A 25,585-nucleotide genomic window follows, 5' to 3' on the forward strand; every position below is an offset into this window, starting at 1 on the left:
GGGTGGATCATGATGTCAGGAGATAGAGACCATCCTGGCCAACATGGTGAAATCCAGTCTCTACTAAAAATACAAAAAATTAGCCAGGCGTAGTGGCAGGCGCCTGTAGTCCCAGCTACTCAGAAGGCTGAGGCAGGAGAATGGTGTGAACCCAGGAGGTGGAGCTTGCAGTGAGCCAAGATCGCACCACTGCACTCCAGCCTGGGTGACAGAGCGAGACTCTGTCTCAAAAAAAAAAAAAAAAAAGCAAAAACAAAAACAAAAAACCTGCCTGAAGGAGCAGGGAACTTCCTCCTGCCTTCCACTTGCTCACAGAACAACTGCACATCTTGTTGAAAAGTGATCAGATTCATTTTATTGACTACACAGAAGCAATTCCATTTTCCACTAACAATATAATTTAGGATGAAGAATTTTGACTCAGTGTCTCCACAGGAACCTCTTCCTCAGCTTTCCGGATGTCATTGTTTCTGACATTACACCTTCCTAGACAGGTATTTCTGGAAAAGGATCTGGTAAGAGGATGAATTTGGCTCTAAACAATGCCCATGGCCCCGGAAGACCTGTCGGGGCCACCAAGTTAGTTTCTCTGGCAAAATTTGATTCCTTCCATCTCACCACTATAGTAACTGCTTTTGTTATGTTACCAGGAGCCACATAAAGGCTGACCCAGCAAGGTGGAGCCATGCTACCAGGACCCACACAAAGGTTGACACAGCAAAGTGGAGAACCAGCTGTTTGCTTGACTCGGGGCTGGTGACAGGCCAACCTGGAGAGAGACAGCCCAGCTTTGCACAGTTCCCACTGGGGTGGGAGGCTGGAGATGAGGACGGTATTCCACATCAGTGTCATTTTATTTCTGGATATTCACAGACAGCTAGAAGTCAGAAAAATAAGCCAAAGGGGGAAGCCCCTGGCAGACCCGCTCCACTGGCTTCCTCTCCGGAGTCACTGTTCCGAAGTGACAGGTGGAAGTTCTTTCAGTTCCTCCTTTTCCGGGTGCACTTCAGACACCTTATTCATCTTGGTGAAAATCTGGTTGATCTCTATGAACGTCTTGGCCTTGGTCTCAGGGACAATCAAGAAGATGTAGATGGTGGTGAGGAGGCAGATCACAGCAAAGACAATGAAGCTGTACGGGCCAAGGCCCTCCTGCAGGAAGAGGGGCAGGTGACATGTGTGGGACGCGGTTTGCCCACAGGCTCGCACTTTATTGCATGGGGATCTGCTGAGCGTGGGCCCCGGGCCCCATTCACCTGAATGAATGGGAAGATCAAGCCCACGGCGAAGTTGGAGAGCCAGTGCACGGTGCCCCCAACCATGAAGGCGGATGGCCGAGAGGACTGCAGGAAGATCTCAGTGATGAGCAGCGCGGGTATGGGACCTGTAGGGGAAGGAGAGCAGCCTCCCTGAAGGCAGAGTGGGCCCGAGTATCCCAGGCCTGGCCATGCAGGCCCATCACGTAGCTGGCCCCGGGGCGGCAGCATCTCTAGGACTCTTGGCCATGTGGGGCAGCACGTAGGCAAATGGCAGTGTACACGGACAGCAGGCCAGCAACCACCCGTGAGGCCCACTCTGCTATCTGCACAGTCTGTGTGTTCCTACCCACACCACCAGTTTACCATTTCTCTTTCATTATGTGCCACCCACCCCCTTGCAGTGGACAGGGGAAGAGATGCCATTTCCGGGCTGCATTGGCCAGACCTGGTGTCACTAAGGAGCTCCAGTCAGGAGCTTCTGGGACTGGAGGGGGTTGTGACACCCTGAGGCCAGCTTTGGGTACGTACTGGGCCCAAGGGCGTGTCCTATGACGTAGGAGATAACACAGACGATGCTGATGTATGGCATCCATGACACCGTGTCCTGTGGAGAGAAAGCAGTTTGTTCACCTGGAGCAAACAAGCTAGGATGGGAACCCAGGGTGCGGCCAACCTGCCCTGGTGGGTGGAGGATGGCACCTGGCTCCTCCCCCAGCAGTGCCACCTCAATGAGCCACTGGGAAATCAGCTGAACGTGGGCTATGAGCTGGCAGGACACATGGTCCCCAGATGTCTGGCCGGTTGTATTTGCTAAAACAGCTCATTGTGACCCCTTTTCCTTTTAAGGCAGGTGGAGGCGCAGGGTGGGAGGGGCACTGGTCTTCCTGGTGCAACTCTGGGCTCCTGGGACCCTGGCCCGTCCTCACCTGCAGTGCCAGAGCCGCAGTGAGCACGCAGCAGGCTGTGAGGCAGATGGAGAAGCCCAGTAGCAGCAGCAGCCTCCGACCCAGGAGCTCCACCACAAACACCTACAGGAGGGTGGCAGGGCTTGGGGGGAGGCCCAGCTTCACTCCCGCCAGCCCCCTCCAATGGGGCAGCTATGAGGAGAGCTGGGCCGACCAGGTGCCCACCCCTGTGCTCGCACACTCACATTCACATGTGCAAGACATGCCCTTGGGCGGCCAGCGGGAAGTCGGCTGTGGCTGTAATGCGGGACCCTAGCTGCCCAACCTTGAGACTCAGCTCTAGGACCTCCTAATCCCACAACCCTGAGCCTCAGGATTCCTGCCCTCTGGAGGCCAGATGTCTGCATGCAAGGGAGACGCTGCCCCCACGCAGCCTGCTCCCATCCCCAGGTGGCCGAGCCTCACTCCGGGTACCCCGGGCTCGGAGCCACCTAGCAGTGGGCGCTGCCCGGTCCAGGCGCCCCCACATCCCTGTCAAGTTGTGGCCCTGGGCCCGGTACGGCTCGGCAGCCCCAAGTGTGAGGGGCCGGTGCGGGGCCACCTCCCACGCGGAGCTTCTGTAGTAGGGGCTGGGCCTCCACGTTTTGGGGCCACCGGCTGCCTTCTTGGCGGCACCGAGGCTGGGGCGTGGGGGCCCCAGGAGCCTTGGGTGAAGGCTGCAGGCTACTCCCAGGACACTCACGGCGCAGATGGTCATGACCACGTTCACGGCCCCGGTGCCGGCCGTCACGTACTGCACGTGGTCCTCCTGCACGCCGGCGCTCAGGTAGATCTGGTCCGCGTAGTAGTAGATCTGCAAGGCAAGCGCGGGGCTGGGCGGCTGCCCGGAGGAGGCGGCCTCGGCGCGGGGACCCACGCCCGGTGCCCCAGGACCTGCGCCTCGCGCCCCCCAAGTCCTCCCGCAGCCCGGCCCATACAGCGTTGACGCCCGACAGCTGCTGGCCGGCCATGAGGACGATGATGGACAGCAGCTGCCAGCGCAGCGAGCGCATCCGGAACAGCTTCAGCACCGAGATGAAGCCCGCGGCCTTCTCTGCCTCATCCTCCTGCCGGATCTCCGCCACCTCCCAGTCCACGGAGTCCCAGCCGCGCAGCGTCTGTAGGGCTGGGGAGAGGCGGCATCGTCGAACTAGGGCTGGGGGGCACAGCCTGGAGGCCGCCCCCGTCCGAGCCCTCGTTACCTTTCTTGGCGGCCGCTTCGTCTTTCTTCTGAATCAGCAGGTACCTGGGGCTCTCGGGGAAGAAGGGCAGCAGAAGGAGCTGCAACGCCGCGGGGACCCCGGTCAGCCCCAGCAGGATTGGCCAGCCTGGGAGGAAGGCAGCGAGCTGGCACCAGCGGCCTCCCCACCACCCCGAAGGTGCCCTCTGCAGAGCCGGCCCCAGCGCCGTCATCCTGAGTGGGGCGCAGCCTCCAGGAGGGCACAGCCTTCCCAGCCCTAAGAACAGCAATTCCCGACGGTGGACACTGGGGAAACACCTGCGGCAGGGCTCTCAGCAGGGACGCACCCCTGAGCGCATCAGATGGACCACACCGACGAGGCCGGCAATACCAAGTGCTAGCGAGAACGTCCCCGTGTCCTTCAGACGACAGTCTCGCAGGGGCTGGAGGAGCTGGGCACACCTGGCCTGACCCAGCGGCCTGCTCCCAGCTCTATGTCCAGGGAAGCCAGGCCACCAGGATGCCTGAACTGGAATTGGTCAAGGCAGCTTTGATTATAGAAAGGACACTGGAAACAGTGGGAATGTCCTTAACACATGGGCTGGCCGCACTCAGGAGTGGAATTTGGTACTGCAGTGAAGGCCCAGCGAGTCTCCGCGTGGACGCATCTCACAGACCATGTGTTGAGGGTTGTAAGGGCCACACACTGTGAGGCCCTTACAGAAATTTCGGAAATGGTAATATTAACCCTGCCACTGCCAAAGGCGAAACTAGAGGCAAAGCAAAACAACGAAGCCCAGAGCTTCACAAATGCCTAGAGGGCCGTGTGTGGTTCTGAGTCCGGCTCTGGAGCTCCCTGAGACAGGAACCCGGCTTATTCACTTCTGGTCCCAGCTCCTGATGAGAATGTGGCACCTTGGCATAAGTGTCCCCAACACATGCAGGAGTGAAGGAGAGGCCGGAGCATGTGGTACTTAAACAGGGACCTAGGTCTGTGCCGCTGGGTCTGCATCCTCATGAGACCTTGGACCAGTTTTCCAATCCCTCTGTGCCTGTGATGCACCTGTACAGTGGCTATGATACTGGTACAAGCTTCATAGGGCTGTTCTGAGGAATACATGAGTTACTAAAAGAGACTTGGCACTTGGCCCATGAGAAGCACTTTCTATAGAGAGTGTCTAAGCAGCACAGAGCTTGATGATCCACTTGACTGACTTGCAGGCAGTGTGTGGAACCCTGGCAGGAACTGGCTTATGTTTTGACTGATGGGATGACTGATGATAGTTTAAAGGGAAAGTCATGCAAAAACAACCCTGGTTACAGGTGTCTGTGCACCTGCCACAGGCCAGGCCCCAGGCTGTCTTGGGGAGGGTGGAGATAGGGTCTGGGATGTCCTCACCACCTCCCCCATGGGGCCAGGCCACCCTGACTCCTGCTACTTCTCTTTCTGGTCTGCAAAATGGGATAATCACCAAGCCTTAGGCAGCAGCGTTGCTGGGAGGGTCCTATGAACTGATGCTGGGCCCGCCCCAGGCACACTGGTGGCTGTCCTTGCTATGCCACGGGCCTCCATATGGACAGCCGCTGAGCTGGCAGAGAAGTCAATCACTCCAAGCCACCTCATCCATCTCCTAAGAGGGACTAGATAGTAAACACTGGCCAGTCCATCATCGCCCCTTTGTCCAGGGCCTGGACAGCATGGGCCCCCCAAGGACATCCAGCCTGTTAGAAGAGACCAGTCTGCAGAAAGTCCTGTCCTGTGGTGGTAGCTTTGGAACACAAGGAGGGGGCCAAGGGTGGTGGTGAAGGGGTGGGGGTGTCCCGAGATGTCCTGAACTCACCATCTGCGTTTGCAAGGAGATTCCGAAGACCAAAGATCTGGGCCACAAGGATGCCAACAGTGATGAAGAGCTGGGGCACCACCCCGAGAGCCCCCCGCAGGTTTTTAGGGGCCAGCTCCCCTAAGTACATAGGGACCACATTGGAAGATAAACCTGGGAAGAGGTGAAATAGAAACACCATCAGGAAAAGTTAGTCTGGCAGGGACAAGCTGTCTTCAAGTATATTATTCTTAGCAATAACATTATTTGGGAACTCTCTCAAAACTGCAAAGGAGAAAGCAAACACCTCTTTTAATTCTCAGCCCTCTGTACTTTAAGGAAAGAGAAACAGATCAAAGGAGCTATGCACAGGGGCCCTTGCTTTGGCCCGTATCATCTGGGGACACTGGCCAACTGGATTTATGGCCTTCCCTGCTCCCTGGCCTGAGTCTAGACCAGCTCACGTTTCTGCTTTTTGAGGAGGATCTGTTTAGTAAAAGGCAAGGCAGCTGGGTGTGATGGCTCATGCCTGTAATTTCAGCACTTGGGGAGGCTAACTGGGGAGGATAGATTACTTGGGGCCAGGAGTTTGAGACCAGCCTGGGCAGCACAGTAGAACCCTGTTTCCACTAAAAATATATATATATATGTGTGTGTGCGCGTAATATATATATAGCCTGTGTGTATTTACATACGGCATGTGTGTGTATGTGCGTATGGCCTCTGTGTGTGTGTATAGATATACATATATATGTGGCCTGTGTGTGTGTATGGCCTGTGTGTGTGTGTTTATAGATATGGCCTGGTGTGTATGTGTGTGTGTATATGGCCTCTGTGTGTGTGTGTGTGTGTGTGTATATATATATATATATAGCCTGGGTGTGTGTGTGTGTATGTGTGTATGGCCAAGGACTCCTGGCCCCGAGCTTTACCTAATAGGAACAGTAAATAAACCAATGCAGAGATACTTTCATACACCTTTAAGAACAAGTTATATGTCTTACTAAGCATTAAAAATGTCAATAACTATTATAGAATATCTGCATTTCTGGGATTTCTGTAATGCCTGGACTACTTCCGAATCCCCAGTATTTAAACTTATAAATTTTCCCATCATACTGGAATCTGATGGAGGGAAAACTTACTCTATTTTATAGAATGAGGTGTTGCCTGATGTTAATTTAAAAACATAGGCAGAATTTAATTTTACAGCTTCCAAAGTATTTTCACATATATTGTCCTATTTAATTATCCTGAAAGCACATCCAGAGGCTGGGGATGGAGCGGAAGTTTCACTAGTCCAAGTATCAGGTACCAAATCCTGAGTCAAACAGAGGCTCAGGGACGTGGGTCTCTGAAGGGAGACTCTCAGGAACAGAGTTTGGAGTGAGCAGAGGTTGGAGCTGCTGTTGATGGCAGGGTATTTGATAGCACTGAGATAGGAGGGTACCTGAGGCCATGTTTTCCTGCTTGGCAATTCTACCCACAGACGTCTCTGCTTAGTATTTCAAAAGAGACATTACAGTTCATTACTACCGATTCTTCCTCATTTTCAGAGCAAAGAGGGGCAGTTGTTAAAGCAGCTCTTAGCATGTCTAGGTGGGAAGAGGGAGCAACACCTCAAAGGCCCAAGTCAAAGGGCTGTAGAGGAAGGGAAGGCCTCCTGGGAGCTGAAGTGGGAGGCTGTGTCCTCACCACTTAACAAGAGCCACTTAGCGGCAAGAGCATCTTGGTGAAGGACATAAATAAAGGGTGAAACCTCAGGAGGTTTGTGAAGAGATGGGGTTACCTCTATGTTGGTGGAAAGCAATCTCTATTTTTGTCTTTAAAATGACTCCACTAGGACCTCCCAGCCAGCCAGTTCTGATAGTAGAGTCAGAGCAAAGTGGCTTTTTTTTTTTTTTTTTTTTTTGAGAAGGAGCTTCGTTCTTGTCTGTAGTCCTAGCTACTCAGGAGGCTGAGGCACAAGAATTGCTTGAACTTAGCAGGTGGAGCTTGCAGTGAGCCGAGATCGCGCCACTGCACTCTCCAGCCTGGGCAATTAAGCAAGAGTCCATCTCAAACAAACAAACAAACAAACAAAAAGTTTAAATTCCTCTGAGCCAATGAATACCTTCAGTCTTCCTGCCAAGAAGTTAATTAATAACAAATCAGTGAGCTGTGAGCATGTTCCAGTCAAAGTCATACTCATCTTGGCACCCCCCTTGTCAACGTAGTTGTTACTTCATTTTAGAGTGAGCGATGTGGTTCTTGTTCATATGAGTGGTTTTATTTTTGTGTTGGTTTGTTTGTTTTGTTCTTGAGACAGAGTCTTACTCTGTCACCCAGGCTAGAGTACAGTGGCACGATCTCAGCTCACTGCAACCTCCCCATCCTGGGTTCAAGCTATTCTCGTGCCTCAGCCTCTGTAGTAGCAGGAATTACAGACCTACTCCACCATGCCCTGCTAATTTTTGTATTTTTAGTAGAGACCAAGTTTCACCATGTTGGCCAGGCTGGTCTCACACTCCTGACCTCAAGTGACCCACCTGCCTCAGCCTCCTGAAGTGCTGGTATTACAGGCATGAGCCACTGCACCTGGCCCTATGGGTGGTTTTAAAACGAGTGTCTAAGCAGCACATAGCTTGATGATCCACTTTGCTGACTTGCGGGAGGTATGTGAACAACTGATGAGAAATGGATTATGCACCCAATGGCCACTGTTCTAAAACTGTGATCTGAGGACCCGGGGATCCCAAGACCTTTTAAGAGTATCTGTGAGATCAAAATTATTTTCAAATAATTCTGAGATGATATTTGCTCTTCATTCTCTTTCTCTCATGAGCATATGGGAGTTTTCCAGAGACTTCCTGCCAGGCCACATCACAACTAACCTGACCCACAGTATGTCTGAGAATTCAGCTGTCTTCTATTAAAGCAGACATTAAAGAGATTTGCAAAAATGTCAAACAAGGCCACTCTTCATGTAATAGGCTTATTTTAAGAAAATGAATTAATATGTTTCTCGGTTGCCATTTCTAATAGAGTAAACATTGATCAATGTGACCCACATGAGCAAAAGCTCTTTGGAGCCCTCAATAATTTTAAGCGTGCAAAGGGGTCTGAGACCAAAAACTTGGATAACTACTGACTTCTGAGTAAAGTCTGGGATTTTTCACTGATTTGTCATCTATTGGAGCCTAATATTTCTCTGCTGGAAACAATTCTGTATTGTTAATGGTCAATAGAAAAGTGATGGGACCTGCTCACTGCTGGCAACTTTTAGGAATCATCTATTTTTCAAAATGTTGAGCCCACTGCAGAAAAACCCCACAGGTCAGGGCAAGATGGCAGAGACCAGTTGGGCATGGTGGCTCACGCCTGTCATCCCAGCACTTTGGGAGGCCAAGATGAGTGGATCACCTGAGGACAGGAGTTTGATACCAACTTGGCCAACATAGTGAAACCCCATCTCTACCAAAAATACAAAAATTAGCTGGGTGTGGTGGCAGGCGCCTGTAATCCCAGCTACTCGGGAGGCTGAGGTAGGAGAATCGCTTGAACTCGAAAGGCGGAGGTTGCAGTGAGCCGAGATCACACCACTGCACTCCAGCCTGGGCGACAAGAGGGAAACTCCATCTCAAAAAAAAAAAAAAAAAAAAAAAGATGGCAGAGACCCAGCCAGGTGCTCTCAGGGAAAGCCGAGCACTAAGGGAAGTTTGCCGTGGGGCTCACCATCCTCCCTTTGGCATGACTTAGTCTCTGTTTGGGAAATGTCTTCTCATCTTTTTTCCATGTCTCTGTTACTGCCAATTAATCCCAGCTGAGGGGTTTGTGGACAGCCAGCCAAATTATCCATTTGTCTCTATCCCTGCATTTGGAAGGAACAAATGAGAGTTCCTTGGCAATGTCGGGACAGTGACTGGAGGGAGGCAGTGAGGCACCTAGGAGGGGCTCCCTCAAGGGACCCACCCTCCACCTGTAGGACCCTGAGAGTTTCCACCCTAGATGCCTCTCCCCGCCTGACTCTGAGAAATACTGCCTACTAACAATGCCAACTCAGGGAACGCCACTGGCATGGCTGTACCCTCATCTCTCTTCAGTGTGAAGCAGTTATGGGAGAGTTTTCTAAAATCACCACTGTGTAGCCTGGCAGCCTAGGCTTGAAAGCAACAGAGTGGGATTAGGAAAAACCACCTCCCAGGTTGTTAGACGAGAGGACTCAGCGAGTCAGCACCCGCTCAGCAGGTAAGCATTTCAGGAAGAGAACTCAGGATGCCCTTGGCAAACTTTAAATTGCCTTATAAAACTTAAAATGTGGCATTGTTAGCACCTTTCTGGTAGTGGAATTCATACATTAGATTGCTTCTCAAGCTTTTTTGGCTCTCACCCACAGTAAAAAATATAGAAATACATTTTCCACTGCAACCTGGTTCTCATATGTGTGTGTGTGTGTGTGTATCCGAAACAGAAGTGGGCAATACTTATCTTTACTACACATAACACAGTCTCTTCCATTTCATTTATTGGTTTATATATATATTTATTTATCTTTGAGACAGGAGATATGGTTTGGCTCTGTGTCCTCACCCAAATCTCATCTCGAATTGTAATCCCCATGTGTCAAGGGAAGGACCTGATGGGAGGTGATTGGATCATGAGGGCAAGTTCTCCCATGTTGTTCTTGTGATACTGAGTTCTCACAAGATCGGATGGTTTTATAAGGCAGTTTCCCTTCTCTCCCTCTCTCTCTCAGCTGCTGTCATGTAAGACAGGTCTGCTTCCCCTTCCATCATGATTGTAAGTTTTCTGAGGCCTCCCCAGCCATGGGGAACTGTAAGTCAATTCGACTTCTTTTCTTCATAAATTACCCAGTCTTGGGGAGTATTCTTTACAGCAGTGTGAAAACAGACTAACACACAGGGTCTCACTGTGTTGCCCAGGCTGGTCTCAAGTGATCCTTCCGCCTTGGCTTCCAGAGTAGCTGGATTGCAGGTGTGAGCCATTGCATCCATCTATTCTATTTTTAAAAAGAAAATACTGCTTACTAAACAGGTATCACCACCCACTAACTGGTCGTGACCTGCAGTTTAGAAAATATTGAGATAAAGGATTGGATTGGAAGGACCCTTCCCAGGTTAAGATTCTGCATTTCAGTCTTTCAAAGATGTTTCTTTGTAGGAAACATCACAGTAAAGCTCTGCACCTGAGAACCAGGTAGGGCTCAAGCATCTATTTCACAGTAGAGGCATAGGAACAGCTTTCTATACATTTCAGAGATCACAGATTGGTTCTAGTCCCTGGGAACCTGTTGTCCTCCTCCTTGATGACCCTCACAGAATGGCAATATAGCATAGTATTGTTTACCTGCACATATTCCCACCAAAAGTCTGGAAATAATGATAAGCTCAAATGACTTGGCGACTTTGCTGCATCCCATTAAGATCGCAGGCACGATAGAAAATATGTTGTTGAACAGCAAGGCCCCTTTTCTGCAGAGGACAAAATATCAGTTAGTTTGGCTTAAGTATTCACTCATTCATTCAGGAATGTTTCTGGAGTGTCTCCTCTGCATAGGCTCCAGCAGTTATGGCAGTGGCTTTACTGCTGTGCGTTTAGCTCTCTGGGACCTGAGACTGATACAGGTCAAGTGCATGGCCTGGTGTGGGAATACTCTCTGTGTGGGGAGCAAATGGAAATGACCATGGTCCAGAGGGCATCAGTGGTGAAAATGGAGGGAAAGGGCTCTGTATTAAGATATAGTAAAAGGTTTTTGAAATCATTAGCTAATTTATAATTTTGGTGTAATCTTGAAAGCCAACCCCAAAATTGTCCTGGGTAAGGACATTAGAGGAAAAGAAGAGTATAGGTCCATCTCACTTAGGTCAACATAGATGCCACAATCCTAAATGAAATCTTAGTAGATTAAATTCAACAGCATATACAAAAACATTTCAATGTATTTCACCATAGTAAAGATTATATTGGGGCCAGGCACAGTGGCTCATGCCTGTAATCCCAGCACTTTGGGAGGCCGAGGTGGGCAGATCACTTGAGGTCAAGAATTCGAGATCAGCCTGGCCAACATGGTAAAACCCCATCTTTACTAAAAATACAAAAACTAGCTGGGCGTGGTGGCAGGTGCCTGTAATCCCAGCTACTCAGGAGGCTGAGGCACAAGAATTGCTTGAACCCAGGAAGTGGAGGTTGCAGTGAGCTGAGATCGTGCCACTGCACTCCAGCCTGGGTGACAGAGCGAGACTCCATCTCAAAAAATAAATAAATGAATAAATAAATAAACACTATATTGGGAGAAAACATTGGATTATCTCAATAGAAGCAGCAAAAGAAGTCAATAAAATTTAACACCATTATGATTTTTAAATTTTTATTTGTTTATTTAAAAGTTGGCCTAAGTTTCTTTCTTCCTTTCTTTTTTTTTGAGACAGAGTCTTGCTCTGTCACCCAGGTTGGAGTGCAGTGATCACAGCTCACTGTAACCTCGGTCTGCCATGTCTAAGTGATTCTTGTGCCTCAGCTTTCCAAGTAGCTAGGATTACCGGCACGTGCCCCCACACCCAGCTAAGTGTTTGTATTTGTAATAGAGATGGAGTTTCCCCATGTTGGCCAGGCTGGTCTCGAACTCCTGGCCTCAAATGATCTGCCTGCCTCAGTCTCCCAAAGTGCTGAGATTATAGGCATGAGCCACTGCACCCAGCCATTTTTTTTTAAACCAGCCTTAACAAACTATACATGGAGGAACTTCTTTAAGCTGATAAAATAAATCTACCTTAAACCTATATCAAACACCACACTTAATGAAACTTGGAAAGCATTCCCATTTAAGTCAGGAACAAGCCTACCCTGGAGATCCTGACAGAAGCAAAGCAAACTTCTCTGGAGGGGCCTCTCACAATGGAGCCCTCATGATGAGGACCCTCATGATGGACGAAGCTGTGAGCGAGTGGTGCTCCAGCATTCCTAAACACTGAGAAACTTGCCACATGTGAGAGCCGCTTATACTAACACCACACCTTTAGACAACAGAATCAGACTGTGACTATAAAATGTTTAAAATGATTAGTGTCATAAAATAAGGAATCCAAATGGTACTATATTGGAGAACCAACATTACCTGACTTCAAGGCTTACCATAAAGCTACAGTAATTAAGACAGTGTGGTGCTAGTAAATGAATAGGCAAATAGGCCGGGCGTGGTGGCTCCCGCCTGAAATCCCAGCACTTTGAGAGGCCAAGGCGGGCGGGATCACATGAAGTCAGGAGCTCAAGGCCAGCCTGGTCAGCATGGTGAAACCTCGTCGTCTCTACTAGAGCCGCATGCCTCTAATTCCACCTACTCGGGAGGTCGAGACATGAGAATCGCTTGAACCTGGGAGGCGGAGGTTGCAGTGAGCCGAAATGGCACCACTACACTCCAGCCTGGGTGACACAGCGAGACTCTGTCTAAAGAAAAAGAAAAAAAAAAAAGAATAGACAAATAGATCAATGGAACGGAACAGAGAGTCCAGAAATAGACCCACGTTAAGTCTAGTCAACTGATACTTGACAAAGGAGAAAAGGGAACACAATGGAGAAAAGACAGTCTTTAAAAAAAAAATGGTGCTGGGCTGGGTGCACTGCTCATGCCCGTAATCTCAGCACTTTTGGACACTGAGGTAGGAGGATTACTTGTGTACAGGAGTTCCAGACCAGCCTGGGCAACATAGTGAGACGCCATCTCTAGAAAAAATAATAAATTGGCCAGGCACAGTGGCTCACGCCTGTAATCCTAGGACTTTGGGAGGCCAAGGTGGGTGGATCACCTGAGGCCAGGAGTTCGAGACCAGCCTGGCCAACACAATGAAACCCCGCCTCTACTAAAAATACAAAAAAAATTAGTCGGGTATAGTGGCACACACCTCTAATTCCAGTTACTCAGAAGACTGAGGCTAGAGAATTGCTTGAACACAGGAGGCAGAGTTTGCAGTGAGCTGAGATTATGCCACTTGCACTCCAGCCTGGGTGACACAGCAAGATTCTGTTTCAAAAAAAAAAAAGAAAAGAAAAGAAAAGAAAAGAAAAGAAAAAAATCAAAAATTAGCTGGGCACTACTGGTGGTGCGCTCCTGTAGTCCCAGCTACTGGAGAGGCTGAGGTGGGAGTACTGCTTGAGCTAGGAAGTTTGATGCTGCAGCAAGCTGTGATTGTGTCACTGCACTCAGCCTGAGTGACAGAGTGACACCCTGTCTCAAAAAACAAAAAACAAAAAAAAAAAAAAAGAAAAGAAAATGGTGCTGGAACAACTGGACATCTATATGCAAGAAAATGAATCTAGATATGAACCTTAGAATTTTCCTAAATTTTAATTCACAGTGGTCACAGACCTAAATATAAAACGGAAAGCTATAAAACTCCTGGAAGATAGCACAGGAAAAAAAATCTAGACAGTCTTGGGTTTGGCGATGACTTTTCAGATATAACACCAAAGGCACAATCCATGAAAGAAAGAATTGATCCTTGAAATGAAAGACAGAAAGTTAGAAAATATAAAATCTTTAGCCAATAAAGACAAAAGGGGAAGTTGGGTAATAGTCTTAATACCTGACAAAATATAATTTGAGATAAAAATATCGTAAAACACAGAGGTGATATATGCATTATAAAGAGGTAAAAGAAATAACAGCAAAGAAGATGTAACTGTCATAAACAGAGACGATTCCAACACCGCCTCAAAATACATACAGCATCAACTGGACTGATTAAATGCCAGGGAGGAATAGGTAAACCAACCATTTTAGTCTGAAGTTGCTAATGCGATCCTTTCAAAATAGTAGGTCAATTCACAAAGAACAAGCTAAAGATAGGAACCAGTGGCATATTAAGGAGGGAGGTGGACATTTTAAGGTAGTACACCCCTCCTGAGCAATTGTCTGTAATTTTATAACAATAAAAAATCACAATAAAGTTTTATTGCAAAAAGAAAGAAAAAGAGAAGAAGGAAGAAGGGAAAAAAGAAAGGAAAGAAAGGAAGGAGGGAAAGAAGGAAGGAAGGAATGAAGGGAAAGGAAAGAAAAAGAAAGAAAGAGGAAGGAAGGGAGGGAGGGAAGGAAGGAGGGAGGGAAAGGAAGGAAGGAAAGAAAAAGATAAGCTGGTCTTCATTAAGATTAAAACTTTCTGCTCTGTGAAAAACACTGTGCAGAGGAGGAAAAGACAAGCCACAGACTAGGAGAAAATATTTGCAAAAGACATACCTGAAAAGCACTGTTCTCCAAAATACACAAAGAACTCCTAAAACTCAAAAAGAAAACAAACAACCCAATTTAAAAATGGGCCAAAGATCGTAACAGACACCTCACTAAGATACGCAGATGAGAAGTAAGCATATGAAAAGGTGCACCACCTGATGTATTATCAGGGAAATGCAAATTAAACAATAAGGTTCCACCTGTCAGAAGAGCAAAAACCCAGAACTCTGACAACACCAAATGCTGGAGCAACAGGAACCCTCATTTGTTGCTGGTGGGAATGCAAAATGATATATCTACTTTAAAAGACAGTTTGGCAGTTTCCTATAAGACTAAACATATGCTTATCTGTACTCCTATGATCCAGCAATCACATACTCCTTGGTATTTACCCAAAGGAGTTGAAAACGTATATCTACACAGAAACTTACATGTGCATGGATGTTTACGGCTGCTTTATTCACAAATGCCAAGAGTTGGAAGCAACCAAGATGTCTTCTGGTAGTGAACAGATAAAGTGTGCTACAACCAGACAATGAAATATTCAAGCCATGAAAAGACATGAAGAAGCCTTAATTAAGTACATATTAGTAAAAGAGGCCAATCTGGGCCAGGCATGGTGCCTCACGCCTGTAATCCCAGCACCTTGGGAGGCCGAGGTGGGTGGATCACGAGGTCAAGAGATCGAGACCATCCTGGTCAACATGGTGAAACCCCATCTCTACTAAAAATGCAAAAATTAGCTGGATGTGGTGGCATGCACCTGTACTCCCAGCCTCAGGAGGCTGAGGCAAGAGAATTGCTTGAACATGGGAGGCAGAGGTTGCAGTGAGCTGAGATCGTGCCACTGCACTCCAGCCTAGCGACAGAGTGAGGCTTCATCTCAAAAAAAAAAAAAAAAAAAAAAAAGGCCAATCTGAAAAGCCTATCAGAGTGCAAGAAGGAGAGAGGAAGGAAGGAAGGAAGGAAGGAAGGAAGGAAGGAAGGAAGGAAGGAAGGAAGGAAGGAAGGAAGGAGAGAGAGAGAGAGAGAGAGAGAAAGAAAGGAAAGAAAGAAAGAAAGAAAGAAAGAAAGAAAGAAAGAAAGAAAGAAAGAAAGAAGGAAGGAAGGAAGGAAGGAAGGAAGGAAGGAAGGAAGGAAGGAAGGAAGGAAGGAAGGAAGGAAGGAAGGAAGGAAGGAAGGAAGGAAAGAAAGAAAGAAAGAAAGAAAGAAAGAAAGAAAGAAAGAAGGAAGGGGGGAGGGAGGGAGGGAAGGAAGGAAGGAGAAGAGAAGAGAAAAGAAAGAAAGAAAATCCTACATACTATGTGATTCCAACTATATGGCATTCTGGGAAAGGCAAACTATGGAGATAGTAAAAGCATCAGTGGTTGCCAGGAGTTAGAGAGGAGGGAAGGATGACTAGGCAGAGCATAGAGGAGTCTTAGGGCAGTGAAACTACTCTATATGATACTATAATGGTGGACACAAGTCATTACCCATCCGTCAGAGCCCATAGAATGCACAACATCAATAGTGAACCCTAATGCACACTATGAACCTCGGGCGATGATATATGTCAATGCAGGTTTCGTCATTTATAACAAACACCCCGCTCTGGTGAGAGATGTTGATAAAGGGGGAGACTATGCATGTATTGGAGGAGAGGGTATGTGGGAAGTCTCTGTAGCCTCTTCTCAATTCTGTGAGCCTAAAACTGCTCTTTAAAGATAAAGTCTACTTTTAATGGCAGGATATGGTGGCTCATGCCAGTAATCTCAGCACTTTCAGAGGCCAAGGTGGGAGGATGGCTTGAGGCCAGGAGTTCAAGACCAGACTGAGCAACATAGCAAGACCCCATCCTTGTAGTCTCAGCTACTAGAGAGGAGGATCACTTGAGCACAGCAGGTGGAGTCTGCAGTGAGCCATAATCGCGCCACTGCACTCCAGCCTGGGCGACAGAGTAAGACCCTATTTCTATATATATATATTTTGAGATAGGGTCTTACTCTGTCTATATTTTATATATATTTATATATTAAAATATATATTAAAAAATACGTATGTATTTTTTTTTTTAGGCAGGGCGCAATGGCTTATGCTTATAATCCCAGCACTTTGGGAGGCCAAGGCAGGCAGATCACTTGAGGTCAGGAGTTCAAGACCAGCCTGGCCAACATGGTGAAACCTCATCTCTACTAAAAATACAAAAATTGGCTGGACATGGTGGCGGGTGCCTGTAATCCCAGCTATTTGGGAGGCTGAAGCAGAAGAATCACCTGAACCCAGGAGGCAGAGGTTGCAGTGAGCCAAGATAGCACCATTGTACTCCAGCCTGGGTGACAGAGCGAGACTCTGTGTCAAAAAAATAAATAAATAAAAAATAAAATAAAATAAAATAAAAAATAGTACTATGGGAAAGAACAAAAAACTATAAAACAAAGTTATGTAAAACAATGACGAAAATAGATTTTAAAAACAAATAAACAGAACTTATTGAAATGAAAAATATAATCATTAAAATTAAAAACGTAGCAGGTTTATTATATCTGAAGAGAAAATTAGTGAATGGGAAGGTAGACCTGCAGAAATTACCTAGAAAGCACCCGAGAGAGATAAGAAGATGGGAAATATGAGAGATTCAAAGACACAGAGGAACTTCATGGAGTTCTAGAAGCAAAGCATATAGAAAATCGGGGAGGGGCAATATTTGACTGAAAAATTCTCAGAACTGATGACAAAGACATGAAACTTCAGACAAGGAACCACAGTGACTCCCAGGATAAAGAAAACTAAATCCTTGGTCCTTTATGATGAAACTTTATTGAAGGACATGTAAAAAGACCTGAAGATGATGGAAAGCTCTAGTTTGCTTGTGAGTGGGAAAGGTCAACATTGTAGAGATGTCAGTTTTCCTCAAGTTAATTTATAAATTCAGAGCAATGCCAATCAGAATCTTTCTTCAGGGATTTTGAGAAGCTGACTTAAAATTTTAAATGGAAGAGTAAAGGAACATGAATAACTAAGATAAATTTGAGAGCAACTGACTTTCCACTTGGAAAAATAAAATAAAATTAGTTCTTTCTCATCACTCAATATATACAAAATAAAACACCAGATGTATCTGGAAAAACAAAATTGTGAAATAAATTTTAAAAATATAGAAGAGGCTAGGCGTAGTGGTTCATGCCTATAATCCCAGAACTTTGGGAGGCCAAGGTGGGGGGATTGCTTGAGCCCAGAAGTTTGAGACCAGCCAGAGCAACATAGTGAGACCCTGTCTCTACAAAAACCAAAAAATGAGCTGAGCATCATGGCACACTCTGTAGTTCCACCTATTTAGGAGGCTGAGGCAGAAGGATCCCTTGAGCCCAGGAGTTCAAGGCTGTAGTGAGTTGTGATCATGCCACTGCACTCCCACCCGGGTGACAGAGTGAGATCCTGTCTCACATACATATATTTATAGTTTTTGCTTTGTAAGTGTCCCCAGTTAAGAAGCAAAATCTATAAATTTGACCACTTGAAGACTTCAAAATTTTGCATTAAAAAGGAACTATATGTATGATTAAAAAAATAAAGCAACAGATTGAGAAGATATTTTCCCTAAATAACAGAAGTACAGTGTAGACATTACTTGCTCATGCTCAGAAGTGAAATGTCCTGGGTTGGAGTCCTGGCCACCTCCCAGCTGTGTGATCTTGGGTAAGTTACAGTGTCTCTCTGTGCACCATTTCCCCATCTTTAAAGTGGAGTGGGGATTAGCCAGGTGCAGTGGCTCACGCCTGTAATCTCAGCACTTTGGGAGGCCGAGGCAGGCGGATCATGAGGTCAGGAGTTTGAGACCAGCCTGGCCAACATGGTGAAACTCCGTCTCCAATAAAGATACAAAAAATTAGCTTCGTGTGGTGGCGTGCACCTGTAATCCCAGCTACTCGGGAGGCTGAGGCAGGAGAATCCCTTGAACCTGGGAGGTGGAGGGTGCAACGTGCTGAGATCACGCCATTACACTCCAGCCCGGGTGACGGGGCGAGACTCCGTCTCAAAAATAAATAAAAATAAAGTGAGGATTGTAATAGTACTTCTAAACCCAGTCAGGATAGTGCCTGGCACATAGGAACTCATTAATAAAAGTTAGTTGCTACTGTTATTTAAATAACACCGGCCACATGTGGTGGTTCACCCCTGTAATCCCAGCACTTTGGGAAGCAGAGGTGGGTGGATCACTTGAGGCCAGGAATTTGAGACCAGCCTGGCCAATACGGTGAAACCCTGTTTCTACTAAAAATACAAAAATTAGCTGCGTGTGGTGGTGGTCACCTGTAATCCCAGCTACTTGGGAGGCTGAGGCAGGAGAATGGCTTGAACCCAGGAGGTGGAGGTTGCAGTGAGCCAAGATCGCACCACTGCACTCCAGCCTGGGCATCAGAGCAAGACTCTACCTCAAAAAATAAAGAAATAAATAACACTCACAAATACTTAAGAAAACGGCAAATAGCCAAATAGTGTTTATCAGACTCCTAACTAGACAGCTCAATTAGCAACCTTCAGCACCGTCTGTGGACCAAACAGCGTGCTCTTCACTCAAGAAGTGTCCCGCAGGTCTGATTCTGAGTGGAGGGATGTTCTGCTCCATGAAAGTCCACAGGGAAAATTGTGGGTTCAACACTAACCTCTCAAGAGGATGTTAGATCCCAAAGCTGCAGCAGTGTTGTTTGTTTGTTTGTTTGTTTGTTTTTTGAGACGGAGTTTCGCTCTTGTTGCCCAGGCTGGAGTGCAATGATGCGATCTTGGCTCACTGCAACCTCCGCCTCCTGGGTTCAAGCGATTCTCCTGCCTCAGCCTCCCGAGTAGCTGGGAATACAGGCGCCCACCACCATGCCCGGCTAATTTTTGTATTTTTAGTAGAGACGGGGTTTCACCATGCTGGCCAGGCTGGTCTCCAACTCCTGACCTCAGGTGATCCACCCACCTCGGCCTCCCAAAGTGCTGGGATTACAGGCGTGAGCCACCGCACCCGGCCGTGTGTTTTTATTCTCAGATTCTTTTCTTGAAACACTGGAGGAGGAGTCAGAGTCTGGGTTACTCTGGGCTCAATAGATCTGTGACCTCGCTCAGCCCCATGTCTCCTCATCCCTGGAGGGGTTGGACGAGGGGACCTCTAAAATTCTGTTTCTAACTAGGTCTTCCATAACATCCACGGAATTTACATGGGGGAGGGTGATATCTTAAGGACACTTTTTTGGAATAAAATATGGCATTTCTAATGTTTCTAGAAATAGGGACAAAGATACAGCCCTGACCCCTTTGTTCAGGAGGCTGGTGTCACAAGAGAGATGCCCTAGACAACACTGTGGGGACAAAAGGGCAGTATGAGCCGAAGCAAGTCCTGGGTCTCCACAAGCACACACGGCTCCTTCCGGGTCTGCCTGAGAACCTGTAGATCCCCGGCCACCCCTGCTTCTAATCCCTGAGACCCTGCCTAGGTCCCCAAACACTGTCAATATCTGGTCTTCTTTTCTGACCCCATTAGAAAATAAAAATGACCAGCCAGGCGCAGTGACTCTCGCCTGTAATCCCAGCACTCTGGGGGGCTGAGGCGGATGGATCACCTGAGGTCAGGAGTTTGAGACCAGCTTGACCAACATGGTGAAACTCTATCTCTACTAAAAATACATTAGCCGGGTGTGGTGGTATACACTTGTGATCCCAGGATCAGGAGGCTGTGGTAGGAGAATTGCTTGAACCCGGGAGGCAGAGGTTGTGGTGAGCCAAGATGGTGCCATTGCATTCCAGCCTGGCTGACAGAGCAAGACTCCATCTCAAAAATTAAAAAAAAAAAAAAGAAAAAAGAAAAAGAAACAAAAATGACCACAGTGGTCATTATCCTAGTCTCATGATAAGGATTTCAGTTTTACGCCTATGTTTTAGCTCTGATGGGGGTCTATGAGTTTCAGGGAATTAAAAAGTCACCTTCCCTTACCTGCCAAATTTATTCACCAAGGGGCCGACCAGGAGGGATCCGATAAACCCTCCGAAGGGAAACATGGACACGGTTACAGACCACAGCAACGTCAAGGGGAAGTCTTCCATGAATTCACCGGTCCTACCGTAGTAAGTCTCATTGTAAAATTGTTGCATGAGCTAGGAGACAAAGCAAAACAGAACACCAACATAATTTGCTCCGGTTTTGCAGGAAGAACACCAGCTGTTAGGACACCCATTGAAATAACCTGGGCACACAGAGACCAGCCTTATCAACTGGGGGGTGATGGGAGGCAGGACAGAGCTTCATGAGCAGCAAGCAGGGTGGGCACCCACGGGGAGGACTGGGAAACCTCTGAGCAGCAAACCACCCTTGGTATTTCTCAGCCAGAAAGAGATGACTCCAATTTTCCAATCAGTTGGGAGACCCCTGCCCCCTCTGGATTCCCTCTAAACCACAAGGCCACAGAAGATCTGAGCCCTGTCCTGGAGCCCAGCCCACTGTGTGTCCATCCAGACCTGGACCATCCCAAGAGCCATGAGCCTGCGAATTCCCTCGGGTCTGTGCTGTCTGGAGGGTGTTTCCCTCTCCCTTTGCTTGAGGACCCGCTGTGTGAACAGCCCCACGCTGGCCAGTCCCACCCAGGCAATGGACTGCTTCAAACGCCCTCCCACATCTTGCTCACCACAGTGACCTACCAGGGCTGGAGAGTTGACAGCAGCCACGTTGTACCCATACTGGAAGGATGATCCGAAGGCAGCTATCAGGGTTGCCAGGGCAAGCACAAGCGTCAGCCTCTGCAGAGATTGCAGCTTAGGTCAGGAAGCAGCCCCAGGGTTCCAGGGTCCTCCCGCTTTACTTCGGTTTCATAGAAAGATGTAAGAGAATCTGAAGATCTGTAGTCTTGAAACTACTCCATTCCTTGAAACCTACCCTCAACCCACCTTGGGTTACAGCAGGGCTTTGTCAACCACGGCACTTTCGACACTTGGGGTCCGATCATTCTTTATTGTGGGGGCTGTCCTGAGCACAGCAGGATGTTTACAGCATCCCGTAAACATGGTGCCAGTAGCACCCCTCTCCCCAGCTGCAACAACCCGAATGTCTTCTGACATTGCTAAGTGCCCCCCGGTGGGGAAGTGCCCCATTTGAGAACCACTGGATCAGAAAGAAGCTGAAACCCACTCCCTAACACTGCAGCTACCGCAGCCGATGTTTGAATTGCTACTGTGACATTCCTGCCACGTGGTGGCATTTGTCAACCGCAGCAAATGTGCTCTTGCGCCATCTCAAACATAAACTCCCGGAAAAATCAAACAGAAAAAAAGAAATGGTTAGCTATTTAGGGCCACTGAAAATTTCCTAATGACAAGAGGAGATTCATCAGTAATGAAGAGCGGGAGACAGACATGGAAAGAGCTGTGGGCTTAAAATCTACAGGCCTCAGTTTTGAATCTAACCATTGCCACTTTTCAGCTTAATTTCCAGGATCTTCAGTTTCCTCATCTCTAAAATGAGGACAATCACACTCCCTCGCAGGGTGTTTGCCAGGATTAATTACGACCATGTCTAGCTGCAGAGGTGACTCTGCTGTCGGAGAGAGCTTAGGACGCTGCTCTCTGACTTGCCATCAAAAGACCTTCCACCTACTCTGATGGAGAGCCCCCTTTCTTTCTTTTTTTTTTTTTTTTTTTGAGACGGAGTCTCACTCTGTCGCCCAGGCTGGAATGCAGTGGCACGATCTCGGCTCACTGCAAGCTCTGCCTCCCGGGTTCACGCCATTCTCCTGCCTCAGCCTCCCGAGTAGCTGGCACTACAGGCACCCGCCACCACGCCCGGCTAATTTTTTGTATATTTAGTAGAGACGGGGTTTCACCGTGTTAGCCAGGATGGTCTCGATCTCCCGACTTCAGGTGATCTGCCCACCTCAGCCTCCCAAAGTGCTGGGATTACAGGCATGACCCACCGTGCCTGGCCAGAGAGCCCCCTTTCACAGGTGACACAGGTTCATGCTCGGCCCTCCAGTGACAAGACGAGCACTATCCCACTGAATCTAAATCTACAGAGATTCTTTTTCTTTTTTTTTTTTTGAGACAGGGTCTTGCTTTCTTGCCCTGGCTGGAGTGCTGTGATGCTATTATAGCTCACTGCGACCTCAGCCTCCTGGGCTCAAGTGATCCTCCCACCTCAGCCTCCCGAGTAGCTGGGACTACAGGTGCATGCCATCACGCCTGGCTAATTAAAAAAATTTTTTTATAGAGACAGAGGTCTCATTATATTGTCCAAGCTGGTCTCAAACTCCTGAGCTCAAGCGATCCTGCTGCCTCGGCCTCCCAAAGTGCTGGGATTGTAGGCATGAGCCACTGTGCCCAGCCTAAAGAGGACGTCTTGACAGAGGTAAGTGAACAGTCAGATAGGGAGAGAAACAATGATCATTCCTGCCTTGTCACGGGGCCCCAGACGGGGTAGAGTGAACCTCTGAGGAGCACACCTGCAAGCAGCCCTGGTGAAGAGCAAAAACACACTACACACACACACACACACGCTACACGCACTACACACACACACTACACACACACACAGTACACACACTACACACTACACACACTACACACACACACTACACACTACACACACACAAACACACCCACACTACACACTACACACACTACACACACACTACACACTACACACACACACTACACACACACAAACACACCCACACTACACACTACACACACTACACACACACTACACACACAAACACACACTACACACACTACACACACCACACCACACACACTACACACACTACACACGTACTACACACACTACACACACACTACACACTATGCACGCACTATGCACACTATGCACACACACTATGCACACACATTACACACTACACACACTACACACACTACACACACAGACTACACACACACTACACACAAACTACACACACTACACACACTACACACACACTACACACACACACACTACACACACTACACACACCACACCACACACACTACACACACCACACCACACACACTACACACACTACTCACGTACTACACACACTACACACACACTACACACTATGCACGCACTATGCACACTATGCACACACACTATGCACACACATTACACACTACACACACTACACACACTACACACACAGACTACACACACACTACACACAAACTACACACACTACACACACTACACACACACACTACACACACTACACACACACTACACACACTACACACATACTACACACACTGCACACTACAACACTACACATGCACACTACACACACCACACACACTAAACACACACTACACACACTACACACAAACACTACACACGCACTACACATACTACACACACTACACACACTACACACTACACATACGACACACATACTACACACGTACTACACACACACTACACACTACACACACAAACACACACATTACACACACACTACACACAGTACACACACTACACACTACACACACACTACACACACTGCACACGTACTACACACTACACACACACTACACACTACACACTGCACACACACTGCACACTACACACACCACAAACGCACACTACACACACTACACACACCACACACACCATACTAAACACACACTACACACACTACACACACACTACACACACTACACACATACACTACAAACACACTACATACATACCACACACACACTACACATACACATACACACACCCACATGTACACACCCACACTACACAGCCACACCCACACACACTCCACACCCCACACCCCCACATGCCCCTACTACACACACACGCCCCCCATGTACACACACAATACACACGCATGCCCCCCACATATACACACTACACACACACACTCCCCACATGTACACAAACACTACACACACACCCCACATGTACACACACACTACATACACACATACACGGCCCCCACATGTACACACACTACACACCCCACACCCCCACATGCCTCCACTACACACACACCCCCCACACACCACCCCACACACAACCACATCCCACCCCCACACATACGCACACACACACACATCATACACACATACCACACACATACCCCCCCTACACACCACACACACACACCCACCCCTCACCCCACACACACATAGGCACTAATACACACATCACACACACCACACATACAGACATATAGCCCACACATCCCCCCCACACACACACCCCTCACACCCCCCCCACACATACCTCCCCCCCACACACCACATACAGCCCACCCCACACACACACAGCCCACCCCCACACACATATGCACACACAATAGACTTGGCTCACCTCCCATCTGACTCGCTCTGTATATTCATTCATTCACTCATCTATTCACCATTCAATCACTCAACATACTGAGCGCCCAGTGTGAACCAGGCACTGCTCTAAGTGTCAGGGATATAGTGGTGAACAAACAAGACAGATAAAAATCCCTCCCCTATAGCTGTTCTACTGCTTGATTGTGTTACAGACAAAGAGAGAGGGGTAGGGGTGGGGGGAAGAAAGGGAAGAAAATGTTGATTAAAAATTTTTCTTCTGGGCACGATGGCTCATGCCTATAATCCCAGCACTTTGGGAGGTTGAGGTGGGTAGACTGCTTGAGCCCAGGAGTTCTCGGCCAGCCCGGGCAACATGGTGAAACCTTGTCTCTACTAAAAATTCAAAAATTCACTGGGCGTGATGCGCACCTGTAATCCCAACTACTCAGGAGGCTGAGGTGGAAGGATCATCACTTGAGCACGGGAGGCAGAGATTGCAGTGAGCTGAGATCTCACCACTCCACTCCAGCCTGGGTGACAGAGCGAGACCCTATCTCATCAAAACAACAAAACAAAACAAAACATCTGGGTGTGATGGCAAATGCTTGTAATCCCAGCACTTTGAGAAGCTAAGGTAGGAGGATCGCTTGAGCCTGGGAGTTTGAGACCAGATTGGGCAACATAAGGAGACCTGTCTCTACCAGAAACAAAATTAAAAATTAGCTGGGTGTGGTGGTGAATATGCCTGTGGTCCCAGCTACTCAGGAGGCGGAGGTGAGAGGATCGCTCGAGCCCAGGAATTCAAGGCTGCAGTGAGCTATGGTCGTACCACTGCACTCCAGCCTGGGCAACAAAGCGAGACCCTATCT

General features: G+C 48.0%; 1 protein-coding gene across 4 annotated transcripts in view; it reads right to left on the bottom strand.

Moving 5' to 3' along the window:
* Positions 1-329: 329 nt before the first annotated feature.
* Positions 330-25,585, bottom strand: part of SLC2A5 (solute carrier family 2 member 5) — a 35,415-nt gene continuing 10,159 nt past the window's right edge. For 2 of the 4 annotated variants that reach the window (XM_030913329.1, XM_010364188.2), the window contains exons 3-13: positions 21,084-21,182; positions 20,383-20,543; positions 10,550-10,674; positions 5,225-5,377; positions 3,406-3,531; positions 3,142-3,329; positions 2,907-3,017; positions 2,186-2,287; positions 1,788-1,863; positions 1,257-1,384; positions 330-1,152 (exon numbers count right to left, since the gene is read on the bottom strand). In XM_030913329.1, coding sequence (XP_030769189.1) covers positions 949-1,152; positions 1,257-1,384; positions 1,788-1,863; positions 2,186-2,287; positions 2,907-3,017; positions 3,142-3,329; positions 3,406-3,531; positions 5,225-5,377; positions 10,550-10,674; positions 20,383-20,543; positions 21,084-21,182 — 1,473 coding nt within the window. In that variant the 3' untranslated portion in view covers positions 330-948. The remainder of the gene's footprint in view (positions 1,153-1,256; positions 1,385-1,787; positions 1,864-2,185; positions 2,288-2,906; positions 3,018-3,141; positions 3,330-3,405; positions 3,532-5,224; positions 5,378-10,549; positions 10,675-20,382; positions 20,544-21,083; positions 21,183-25,585) is intronic. The other 2 variants (XM_030913330.1, XM_030913331.1) reach the window with 2 other exon arrangements.

Source organism: Rhinopithecus roxellana, chromosome 12 (genome assembly GCF_007565055.1).
Source record: "Rhinopithecus roxellana isolate Shanxi Qingling chromosome 12, ASM756505v1, whole genome shotgun sequence".
Classification (NCBI taxonomy): Eukaryota; Metazoa; Chordata; class Mammalia; order Primates; family Cercopithecidae; genus Rhinopithecus; species Rhinopithecus roxellana.